The following is a 13,459-nucleotide window of genomic DNA, read 5'->3' on the forward strand; positions in this document are numbered from 1 at the left end:
TCTTTTGGGAGACCAGCACCCCTAACAGGGCTCCTCAGCTTCGGCTCTACGGACATGCGAGGCTGGGTAGCGCTTTAATCTGGAGGGGCTGACCAGTGTGCTGCGAGGTGTTCACTAGCGCTTCTGGCCTCTAGCTAGTAATGCAGCAGTATCCCCCCCGCTCCCTGCCCCATGGTCACAACCAAAACTGTCCCCGGATGTCCCCAGGCAGCAGAGTCAGCCCCTGGCCAAGAACCTCTGGTCTAAGCCATGTCCCTGACCATGGGGGTTACATCATCTTGCAAACCTCACCAGTGGCCAATCCCAGGGTCTCCTGGCCGGAGTCCTTTTCTGCGGGTGGAAAGATCACATCTTCTTCTTTGATCCTGTTTTTACACAAATAACTTATTTTCCCTGACAGTTGTCAGTTTTGACATTAGAAAAACCATCCTGCAGGCTGAGTGCTCAGGATCACTGGTGACTCAAGTGTTCTCGAGACGAAAGGTCTTAGGTAATCAGGAATGCGTTAATCATGGCTTTCTCTACAGTATTTGCATTTTGGGGTAATTACAGACTAATGAGCATGGCTTTTCTGTGATATTTTAGTTCACTTGTACTGTTATAAATATTTCAGCTTTGTGATAATTAAGTAAATTGAATATTATTAATTAGAAATGCAATCAGTGGGTGTAGCTAAAAATATTTTTAAATAGTACTTTTAATATCTTTATATTCCTTGAATAAAATTCTTCATGAAGATTTTTTTTCAAAATCAATTCATAAGTTAAAAAAATAAATGGTTTTCTGATGACAGGAAGCTAGATTCATGTAACTACACACATAGGGTGTATTTGCTAGACGTCTGATTCTGCTGCTCTTTACAGACCTGCATACAGAAGAGAAGTGTTCCATAGAATCATTCTGAAACAAATTGTTTCATTTACGAAGTACTTCTTTATAAAGAATTCTTTACAAAGCTACAACTTCATCATATCATGCAAGTTTTAAAGATAGCTGTGAAATTTTTAAATTGTAACATATCCAAGAAAATTAGCTAAGAGGTCAGACTTTTTTGATGAAAATTAAATCAACTTTTTATAAAGATTGTGCTATTTTTGTTGTTTATTCAGGTATCTTTCAGACATTCATTTTTTATTTAAAAAATCACTGCTAAAATAAACTACATTTAAAATGTAAATGAGTGTGGCGTAACATCTTTGAAATGACCTAACATTTTCAAATTTCAAAACTCCACACTAGCTGTAATTAATATTGACTTTTGGCTTTGTCTCTTCATATGCCACTTACAATTGCTCTTGAACTTTTCTTAAATCGGGTCATTATCTTATGACCAATCCAGGTTTCTGAAATATTAAATTAAAAGTAGTTACAGTAAAGAATATTAAATTTGAAGTCCCAAGGTTTCATATAAATTGTCTTTTATTAAAACACTCAATCTCTTTATTTATTTCTACATTTGATTACTATTGGGCATTTTAAATTACATTTAAAATTCATTGCGATTTTATATGACAAGGTCATTTTTCTTGGATTCTTGAAAGATTGAATAATGAAAAATAATGATACCTTTGAAAGAGTTTATTCCTCCAAAAAGGCCCACTAAACCACTACAAATATATTCCAAGTGTAATAATTTTTTATCTTTTGTAACAGGCCTAGTTAAGAATTTTGCCTGTCCATTAGAGAGTTATTTGGCAAGGAAAAAAATGTTACATATATGTGAATAATCTGATTAGTCATTGGGTATATTCTATGCTTCCTGATATCAGCTGAAGTTGAATTAAATTAGTCACTGGTACATTTGTCGGTTGGAGCCAGAAAGTCTGCCCTATTTAATTTTAAAATCATTTGCACTGAGTAAATTATGGACACAGCCAGGAAAGAAATCACATTACTTCAGAATTAGCAAGATCTATATTTTTTAGAGGCGGAAGATAATTATTGCCTCTTAAATGATGGAGTAGGTTTGCAGCTTTCTAAATCATGTCAAATATACAGTTATAAAATATTATCTTAAGGATTATTTAAGTTACTCAGGCTTAAATTCTATAAAGAGCAATGTTTACAAAGAAAATTAAAGCAAAAGTAAACTAAAAAAATGTCCTAATGTGCCATAACAATGTCGATCGTTTGCCTTTAATTTCATTCAGCTTTTATTCACATTTGCTGAGAGCCTGATTCGTGGTAGCTACTACCATTTGATTCTTAAAATTCTGTGGATTAGATTTTTTACTGAAGTGTAGTTGATTTGCAATGTTGTGTTAGTTTCAGGTGTACAGCCAAGTGTATCAGTTCTACATATATGTATTCTTTTTCAGATTCTGTTCCCACATAGGTTATTATACAATATTGAGTAGAGTTCCCTGTGCTGTACAGTAGGTCCTTGAGGATTATCTATTTTATATAAACTAGTGTGTATATGTCAATCCCAAACTCCTAATTTATCCCTCCCCTGCCTTTCCCCTTTGATAACCACACGTTTGTTTTTTAAGTCTGTGGCTCTATTTCTGTTTTGTACATAAGTTCATTTGTATCACTCTTTTAGATTCCACTAGATTAGATATTATCTTCCCCATTATTCATATGAGGACTGGAGGCTGAGAACGTTTCAGAAGCGGCCCAGACACTGCACCAGGAATGGCATCACAGGATGCGGATTCGGGTGTAACACGCTCTGCCCTGTCCCATTCACCTCTCTGTCTACAGCGGGGGTCATAGAACTGCAGGTGCCCTGTTGTCATGTTCTTGACTTCCGGTGGATATAACTAAATGTACTTGAATTACTATTTTTTCTCTCTTTATACAGTGCAAACTACAATACCAGGCCTGCATCTTAGGAAAACAGATCTCAGTCAAGTGTGAAGGGCATTGCCCGTGTCCTTCAGATACGACCACGGGCTCAAGCAGGAGTAAGAAGAGAGGTAGGTGATGAAAATTTATTTATATTTTTACATTTGTTTCCTCTATTGAAATATCTTGCAGTGAATGTTAAGTCACTGAATACTCAATTAAATTTACTTCTATACATATACTGAACTTTTATCATTATACTGTTAGTGAATTTGTTTTTTTCCTTTAGTCTCAATTATTATAGTAAGTAATGTCTTTCTGTAGATTTCTGTTATTTCAGTAGTAACAGCTGGATGCTTATTTCTACGTATAAGAAAACTACAGTGATGCCTCCTGTGAATTATTCTGCCTAAAATGTGTGTTTTACATCTTTTTTCATTTGGAGCCAACAACTGATCAGTAGTAACATAGTAAGTGATAAATTAGTTTGGTCAAAATGAAACTGGTAAATCAATTAATACTAACCTTTTTAAATAAAGGTGTCTACCCCATGTAGAGCGTGTGTATGTGTATGTACGTGTGTTCCTGTGTGTATATAAAATTTCCTGCTGAAGAATTTTATAAGTTAAACTTTCTTTCAATTAGAGTTCTTAAATCTTTATTTTTATTGGTTTGATGTGTAATAAAGTAATGAAGTACATTTAACCCGACACAGGTTACAGCATATAAATTGACTTTTATAGGTTATATATTGTGGTTTACATGGCATTTTTATATTTGAGATATTGTTTATGCCTTTCAAAAAAATCTCCATGGCTGCTGGTTTCAGTTCTTCACAGCCATAGATGAAGGAGGAAATGCTGGGGCCAGGTGTTTCTTTGAGACAAAGACTGTTTCATAAGCATCATCATCAACATTTATCATATTTTTATAGCCATCTGAATCTTGTAATTTAACAACTACCATCGTGGGTCCTTAATGAAGAGAATTTGTTTTTGCCTTTTTTCTGACAAATATGAATAATGGATATGCATAGGAAAACAACTTAGTGGATGTGAAGTGGATTTAGTATAAGCCGTTATTGTCTTAAACATTCTATACCTGATATTCCATGTTACAGTCCCATGATCAATATTTTATTAGAGTTAAATCTTTTGAAGTTCAGTCATGCCATTTATATTGGTCTTTACTTGTTAAGTAACATTTAAGATAATAATTTTAATTTTTGTGTGTGTGTTTTGCTCCTTCAGCATCTTTTTTTTTTTTAAACATGTTTATTGGAGTATAACTGCTTTACAATGTTGTGTTAGTTTCTGCTTTGGAACAAAGTGAATCAGCTATACGTATACATATATCCCCATATCCCCTCCCTCTTGCATCTCCCTCCCACCCTCCCTATTCCACCCCTCTAGGTGGTCACAAAGCACCGAGCTGATCTCCCTGTCCTATGTGGGTGCTTCCCACTAGCTATCTATTTTACATTTGGTAGTGTATATATGTCCATGCCACTCTCTCACTTCGTCCCAGCTTACCCTTCCCCCTCCCTGTGTCCTCAAGTCCATTCTCTAGTAGGTCTGCATCTTTATTCCTGTCCTGCCCCTAGGTTCTTCAGAACCATTTTTTTTTTTAGATTCCATATATATGTGTTAGCATATGGTATTTGTTTTTCTCATTCTGACTTACTTCACTCTTATGACCGACTATGTCCATCCACCTTTCTACAAATAACTCAATTCCGTTTCTTTTTATGGCTGAGGAAAATTCCATTGTATATATGTGCCACATCTTCTTTATCCATTCATCTGTCGATGGACACTTAGATTGCCTCCATGTCCTGGCTATTGTAAATAGTGCTGCAGTGAGCATTGAGGTACATGACTCTTTTTGAGTTATGGTTTTCTCAGGTATATGTACAGTAGTGGGATCACTGGGTGGTATGGTAGTTCTATTTTCAGTGTTTTAAGGAACCTCCATACTGTTCTCCATAGTGGCTGTACCAATTCACATTTCCACCAACGGTACAAGAGGGTCCCCTTTTCTCCACACCCTCTCCAGCATTTATTGTTTGTAGATTTTTTGATGATGGCCATTCTGACAGGTGTGAGGTGATCCCTCATTGTAGTTTTGATTTGCATTTGTCTAATGATTAGTGATGTTGAGCATCCTTTCATGTGTTTGTTGGCAATGTGTATATCTTCTTTGGAGAAATGTCTATTTAGGGCTTCTGCCCATTTTTGGATTGGGTTGTTTGTTTCTTTGATACTGAGCTGTATGAGTTGCTTGTATGTTTTGGAGATTAATCCTTTGTCAGTTGCTTCATTTGCAAATATTTTCTCCCATTCTGAGGGCTGTCTTTTCGTCTTGTTTATGGTTTCCTTTGCTGTGCAAAAGCTTTGAAGTTTCATTAGGTCCCATTTGTTTATTTTTGTTTTTATTTCCATTTCTCTAGGAAGTGGGTCAAAAAGGTCTTGCTGTGATTTATGTCATAGAGTGTCCTGCCTATGTTTTCCTCTAAGAGTTTTATAGTGTCTGGCCTTATATTTAGGTCTTTAATCCATTTTGACTTTATTTTTGTGTATCGTGTTAACAAATGTTCTAATTTCATTGTTTTTACATGTAGCTGTCCAGTTTTCCTAGCACCACTTATTGAAGAGGCTGTCTTTTCTCCATTGTATATGCTTGCATCTTTTATCAAACATAAGGTGACCATATGTGCATGGGTTTATCTCTGGGGTTTTTTTGTTTTTGTTTTTGTTTTTGTGGTACGCGGGCCTCTCACTGTTGTGGCCTCTCCCCTTGCGGAGCACAGGCTCCGGACGCACAGGCTCAGCGGCCATGGCTCACGGTCCCAGCCGCTCCACGGCATGTGGGATCTTCCTGGACCGGGGCACAAACCCGTGTCCCCTGCATTGGCAGGCAGACTCTCAACCACTGCGCCACCAGGGAAGCCCAAAGGGATGGTTTTAAATGTGCAGATGTTGTGACTCTTTTTGTGTGTGTGTGTGTTGCTCTTGAAATTGATCTCTATCAATTTCAAATTCTACACAAATATTTTATTTTCTACATAAAGTTATTGTGGGATTTATTTCTATCTCCCCTATAAATTCTAGTTAGAAATTTTGTATTTCGAGTTTATGCAGTTGTATGTTATGAGGTAGAAAAGTGGGGAAGCCCTGCATTAATTCTTGCAATACCAAAGGACTGTTTATACTGAGTCCTTGTTAACTCCTTTCCAGTGTATGATCTGTGTTCTCTGAAAACCGTTCTTTACAATATGCAACATAAGCATTTTCTAAAAGCAGGGGTGATCATCACTGTATTAGCAGGTTTGGCGTGAGCCCAGCAGGTCAGGATTGACTGCACCGCCGTGGGGCTGCCAGCATTTACTGGACTTCGACTCAGAAACAGCCCAGAGGTGGACCTAGAAACTAAACATTTCTGGGCTTAAAATGGGATATATTGCGATTCCTTAAGAGTTTGATATCGGTTGATCCTTTCCCTGAGACATATGGTAAAATGCATACATTTCTTGGAAGAACTAATACAGTTACACTGGATGGAGAGAGGGAAGCTGTTAGCCAAACTGTCTCCGCACACAAACCTTTATAGAAATGTCAGTCTTAACACAGAAACTGCATGCATTCAAGTTTAGAACAAGGAATAAATAATTACATGACCACAAATAAGGGTACAAAATCACATGTTATTTACAGTAATATACATGCCCACTTTCCCCATTCCACACAACACTTACTAAAAGGGTATTACCTACCTCACACTACAAAGTGTCTGTCCTTCCACCAACATTAAAGGTAATGTTATATAATAAGATGTTTGCTTTTCTACTTCTGATACTGAATTATTACTCTCTTTCTAAATGTAGAAGTGAGGCCAATTGATTTGTATTTAGAAGGTATTCTGTGAAATTCTTTTGTAAATAAAGGAATCAAAAATTTATCTGAAGTTTAGCATCACACACTCTGAACAGTGTTTTCGAATAATATTTCAGAAATTAAATTACAGTTTCTTTATGTAGCTTGCCAGATTTCTCAAAACTCTCAATGAGTTCCCAAGATTCTGATGATAAATTTAAGCCTTAAAAAAGGAAAGCAGGGCTCCCCTGGTGGCGCAGTGGTTGAGAGTCCGCCTGCCGATGCAGGGGACACGGGTTCGTGCCCCGGTCCGCGAAGATCCCACATGCTGCGGAGCGGCTGGGCCCGTGAGCCATGGCCGCTGAGCCTGTGCGTCTGGAGCCTGTGCTCTGCAACGGGAGAGGCCACAACAGTGAGAGGCCCCCGTAACGCAAAAAAAAAAAAAAAAAAAAAGGAAAGCAAAGTCAATGAAGTATAAATATACTCTCATAAAAAATTGTTGATTTTATATTTCAGAATATAGGAAAAAATAGATTGCATCTGTACTTTGTAAAAGAGAGAAAGCATGAAGTCAGATTGAATTCATAGCAAAAAATGAGAATATATTCTTTTTCTGTGAAATGTATTTGGAACAAGTAATTTAGTTGAACTTAGACACTGCACAGTTGACCCTTGAGCAATTTGGGGGTTAGGGCCATTGACCTCCCACAAAGTCAAGAATCCATGTAGAACTTTTGACCCCACCCCCAAATTAACTACTAATAGTTAACTAGAAGCCTTAACGATAACATAAACAGTCAATTAACATATTTTTACCTTGTATATATTATAAACTGTATTCTTACAATAAAGTAAGCTAGGGAAAAGAAAACGTTATTAAGAAAATCATAAGGAAAAGAAAATTCATTTACAGTACTGTACTGTATTTATCGATACCATAAGTTTATGTTATCTGTTTACAACATGAATGGTCCGTCTACCAATACGTACATAGATATTGTCTTACATGATACAAAACACTGTAGATGTCATATGTATTACTAACCCTAGACATCAAAGATGAAAAGATGATGTGAAAAGGAAATTCATATTTATTTAGAGGTTTAATGATTCATGCACTGATAATGAAGAAGCAGCAGTATGAATCTTTATGGTAGCCTAATGCAATCGATACAATTGCTTCACGGTAGCCTAGTCTATATACTAATGAATGGATGGATCAATATAAAATTTTATGGCATAAAGTATTAGACTCATATTCATAATGCAGTATTAGAAACATTGTTACATTTTTTAAAAAAACACTTACCTATGACGACAGGCTGGTACACACTTTCCCCAGTTGCAGGAGAGAGAGGCATACTGTATGGTAGTGTAATTCTTTGAAAGCAAAGTTACAAAACAGTAAGAAACTAACACATTATTAACTTTGTATTAATGATCACCTTATGCTCATGTAAGATAGGCTGTCCACTTCAATACAAGTCCTGCACACAGTGGTCTACACAATGAATTCTTAGGCATTGATGGTGATGATACAAAGGCGTCTCATACAGTTGTTAGATTTTCACTCAGACACACATACACAACAGATAAACTTAGTAACTGTATGACGTGATGATTATTTCCTATTCATTAAGTGGATAAACATGAAGGTCTTCATCGTCCTTCACGCTGAGCAGGCTGAGGAGGTGGGAGAGGAGGGGTTGGTCCCACTGTCTCGGGGGTGCCGGAGGCGGGGGTCCCGCTGTCTCGGGGGCGGCGGAGGCGGGGGTCCCGCTGTCTCGGGGCGGCGGAGGCGGGGGTCCCGGTGTCTCAGGGGTGACAGAGCCAGGCATACTGTGTGTAATTTTACGGAAATGTGCTGTAATTTCTGCCTGACGTTTTTGTTTTTCATTTTCTCTAAAACCGTTCCTACATGGTACCAGTCCTTCTGACTGTCAGCATTGGTTCCAGCGCCCGGACCATAGAAGGGTCCATGTCGTGAAAGAAGTCAGAAGCAGTCTTGATTAATCTGATGTCCCTTGGCTTCCGGCACCACTTCCTCTGCGTCTTCTTCCGCGTCATGGGCCTAGTCTGGAAGCCCTCATCTCCATGAGGTTACCCTCTGTTAATTCCCCGGGGGGGTGTCAGTTAGCTCTTGAATTTCTCCAAGATCCACGTCTTGACACGCTTCTCCTCCTTCACCTCTTTTCCCACACCCAGCAACTCCGTCATGATTTCTTTGATTGGCTTTGCCCTAAATCCTGTGAAGTCACGCACAGCGTCTGGACACAGTTTTCTCCAGCAGGAATTTATTGTTTGGGGCTTGATGGTGTTCGTGGCTTTTTGTGTAACAGTGATGGCCTCTTCAACAGTGTGGTCCTTCCAGACTCTCATGATGTTTTCTCTGTCTGTGTTCTCTTCTGCAGCGTGGACAGTCCTTTCCGTAGAGTGTCATGTGTAATGAGCCTTAAAGGTCCTTAGGACCCTCTGACCTAGAGGCTGAATAGAGACATTGTGTTTGGGGCAGACAGACCACTTTGACGCCTCTGGTGTTGAACTCATGGGGTTCCACGTAGCAAGGGACATTGTCTAATATCAAAGGAACTTTGAAAGGCAGTCCCTTCCTGACAAGGCGCTTCCTGACATAACGGACAAAGCATGGATGAGACCAACACAGAGAAAGGGTTCTTATTTTCTAGGCCTCCTTGTTGTACAACCAACAGATGGGCAGCTCAGGGGTCAGCAGCTTCATAGGTTAGGGCAGTTTTTTTTTTTTTTTTTTTTTTTTTTTGATGTGGACCATTTTTAAAGTCTCTATTGAATGTGTTACAATATTGCTTCTGTTTTATGTTTTGGTGTTTTGGCTTCGAGGCATGTGGGATCTTAGCTCCCTGACCAGGGATCGAACCCGCACTTCCTGCATTGGAAGGCGAGCTCCTAACCACTGGACCACCAGGGAAGTCCTGGTTAGGTCAGTTCCAATCCTAAACCCAGCTGCATTTGCACAAAACAGTAGTTAGCCTATCCTTTTCTACCTTAAATCCTGGTGCTCGATTCTCTTCCATATTAATAAATATCCTTTGTGGCATTTTTCCCCAGAATAGGGCACTTTCATCTGCATAAAAAATCTGTTTAGACAGATGTCCTTTCTCCCCAGTGGTTTTCTTTTTTCTTTTAAAAAAATTTTGTTGCAGTATACTTGGTTTACATTTTGTTAGTTTCAGGTGTACAGCAAAGTGATTCAGTTATACATAAACATATATTGACTCTTTTTTAGATTCTTTCCCCATATAGGTCATTACAGAGTACCGAGTAGAGTTCCCTGTGCTATACAGTAGGTCCGTGTTGATTATCTGTTTTATATATAGTAGAGTATGTTAGTCCTATGCTCCTAATTTATCCCTCCCCCCAACATTTCCCCTCTGGTAACCATAAGTTTGTTTTTGAAATTTGTGAGTCTGTTTCTGTTTTGTAAATAAGTTAATTTGTATCATTTTAAAAAAATTAGATTTCACATATAAATGATATTGTATGGTATTTGTCTTTCTCTGTCTGAATTACTTAGTATGATAATCTCTAGGCCCATCCATGTTGCTGCAAATGGCATTATTTAATTCTTTTTTATTGTTGAGTAATATTCCATTGTATATATGTACCACATCTTCTTTATCCATTCCTCTGTTGATGGACATTTAGGTTGTTTCCAGGTCGTGGCTCCCAGTGGTTTTCTTTTTTTCTTTTCTTTTTTTTTTTTTTTTACAAATTTGTTTATTTATTTTTGGCTGTGTTGGGTCTTTGTTGCTGTGCATGGGCTTTCTCTAGTGGCGGCAAGCAGGGCCTACTCTTCATTGTCGTGAGCGGGCTTCTCATTGCGATGCTTTCTCTTGTTGCAGAGCATGGGCTTTAGGCACACAGGCTTCAGTAGTTGTGGCTCACGGGCTAGAGTGCAGGCTCAGTAGTTGTGGTGCATGGGCTTAGTTGCTCTGTGGCATGTGGGGTCTTCCCGGACCAGGGCTTGAACCCACGTCCCCTGCATTGGCAGGTGGATTCTTATCCACTGTGCCATCAGGGAAGCCCTCCCAGTGGTTTTCTTAACAGCTTCTGTGTACTCACCTGCTGCCTCTTGGTTGGCAGAAGCTGCTTCTCTTGTTATCCTGACATTTTTTAAGCCAAACCTCTTTCTGCAGTTCTCACCCCATCCTTTGCTGGCCTTCAGTTCTCCAGCTTTACCTCCTTCACCTTCCTTTTACTTTAAGCTGTCATATAATGACTTTGCTTTTTCTTCAATAATCTTATAGTCTCTAGGTAAGCCTTTCTTACAGCACCCACAAAACTGCATTTTTAATAGGAAATAAAAGAGTATTTCACAAAAAGTGCAAGATTTTTGCATGTGCTGGAGTTGCTGCAGTGAAAGCTTTGCAAATTTCCTTTTCTTTCTTTCTGATGGTCCTTATGCTGGATTTATTCATCTTGAAATGGCAGCCACCACAGCTGCGGGCATCAGTCTACAGAGCACATCAAACAATCCAGCCTTTTCTTGTCATGTCCTGACTTCTCTGCTTCTTGGGAGCACGGCCAGCATCACTAGTGGCAATTCCTGGGTCCCATGGCATTATTCAGGGTTTACAGTTTTGCACTAGACACGATGAAAAACACGCAGGTACTTCAACTGATACTTTTTACTAGATTCGCAATTTCCTGGGGAGGGGAACGGCTCAGACAGAGATGATGAGCATCTCAGAGCATTTTAAGTGGTTCCTCACTACACTTGAGCTCAGCGCAGTAGCAGCAGTGCTGGTGCAAAATGACTACAGCAAGACAGCATATGCCACGGTTAACTGTGTGCGGTGATGATTGAATAGTGCATCTTTATGTTTGTCTATATTTCTCTCAACTGAATGGTGCCATGTATGGTCTGTAATTGTGTACATAAGTGTTGATAAATTTTAACTTTATGTAATAAATTTGTGCATATTTTATGGTGGTAAATGACAAAATAGTCTAGTATCTACATATATTTTATGTATTCCTGACGTACCTTTTTCTTAATTCTTTTGATATTTCTAGGCTACGTGGTTCATCTGCAGTTTTTTTCCAAATTGTCATAAATCTCCAAAAATGTTTTCCATATATTTATTGAAAAAAAATCTGCCTATAAGTGGGATTGATGTTTCTGTTTACAGTTTAGAGAATGTAAACTATGCTGTGCTTTTTCTTCATTTTAAACTGCTTACAAAAGTAAAATTACATTTCACTGTACTCTGTATACCTCAAAGCCTAATTTTAAAGGCATCTCTTGGATGTCTTCATGGTTTTTTATTACAATTTATCTTTTCACTGTTAGTTTGATTGCTTTATTTGGAAATCATATTTGAAAGCCCAAGAATAATGATATATAACAAAGAAATAATATTTTGAATAAATATTTGAAAAAATCAGTCCACAAAGATTTTCAGGGGATTCAACAGGCAGAGGAGAAGTCATATTTGGATTTTTAAATACTTAATTTTGTTCTCAAGATTGCTTTGGCTATTCAGGGTCTTTTGTGTTTCCATACAAATTGTGAAATTTTTTGTTCTAGTTCTGTGAAAAATGCCAGTGGTAGTTTGATAGGGATTGCATTGAATCTGTAGATTGCTTTGGGTAGTAGAGTCATTTTCACAATGTTGATTGTTCCAATCCAAGAACATGGTATATCTCTCCATCTATTTGTATCATCTTTAATTTATTTCATCAGTGTCTTATAGTTTTCTGCATACAGGTCTTTTGCCTCCTTAGGTAGGTTTATTCCTAGATATTTTATTCTTTTTGTTGCAATAGTAAATGGGAGTGTTTCCTTGATTTCACTTTCAGATTTTTCATCATTAGTGTATAGGAATGCCAGAGATTTCTGTGCATTAATTTTGTATCCTGCTACTTTACCAAATTCATTGATTAGCTCTAGTAGTTTTCTGGTAGCATCTTTAGGATTCTCTATGTATAGTATCATGTCATCTGCATATAGTGACAGCTTTACTTCTTCTTTTCCAATTTGGATTCCTTTTATTTCCTTTTCTTCTCTGATTGCTGTGGCTAAAACTTCCAAAACTATGTTGAATAAGAGTGGTGAGAGTGGGCAACCTTGTCTTGTTCCTGATCTCAGTGGAAATGGTTTCAGTTTTTCACCATTGAGGACGATGTTGGCTGTGCGTTTGTCATATATGGCCTTTATTATGTTGAGGAAAGTTCCCTCTATGCCTACTTTCTGCAGGGTTTTTATCATAAATGGGTGTTGAATTTTGTTGAAAGCTTTCTCTGCATCTATTGAGATGATCATATGGTTTTCCTCCTTCAATTTGTTGATATGGTGTATCACATTGATTGATTTATGTATATTGAAGAATCCTTGCATTCCTGGAATAAACCCCACTTGATCACGGTGTATGATCCTTTTAATGTGCTGTTGGATTCTGTTTGCTAGTATTTTGTTGAGGATTTTTGCGTCTATGTTCATCAGTGATATTGGCCTGTAGTTTTCTTTCTTTGTGACATCTTTGTCTGGTTTTGGTTACAGGGTGATGGTGGCCTCGTAGAATGCGTTTGGGAGTGTTCCTCCCTCTGCTATATTTTGGAAGAGTTTGAGAAGGGTAGGTGTTAGCTCTTCTCTAAATGTTTGATAGAATTCGCCTGTCAAGCCATCTGGTCCTGGGCTTTTGTTTTTTGGAAGATTTTTAATCACAGTTTCAATTTCAGTGCTTGTGATTGGGGTGTTCATATTTTCTATTTCTTCCTGGTTCAGTCTCGGCAGGTTGTGCATTTCTAAGAATTTGTCC

At 38.1% G+C, this 13,459-nt stretch overlaps 1 protein-coding gene across 4 annotated transcripts in view; it reads left to right on the plus strand.

The window, feature by feature from the left end:
- Positions 1-13,459, plus strand: part of SPOCK3 (SPARC (osteonectin), cwcv and kazal like domains proteoglycan 3) — a gene marked incomplete at both ends in the record, with an annotated part of 386,995 nt that overhangs the window by 275,809 nt on the left and 97,727 nt on the right. For all 4 annotated transcript variants that reach the window (XM_081237230.1, XM_081237231.1, XM_081237232.1 and 1 more), the window contains one exon: positions 2,807-2,921. In XM_081237230.1, coding sequence (XP_081093356.1) covers positions 2,807-2,921 — 115 coding nt within the window. The remainder of the gene's footprint in view (positions 1-2,806; positions 2,922-13,459) is intronic.

The sequence above is a fragment of the Mesoplodon bidens genome (assembly GCF_964165515.1).
Source record: "Mesoplodon bidens genome assembly, chromosome: 6".
In the NCBI taxonomy this organism is placed as follows: domain Eukaryota; kingdom Metazoa; phylum Chordata; class Mammalia; order Artiodactyla; family Ziphiidae; genus Mesoplodon; species Mesoplodon bidens.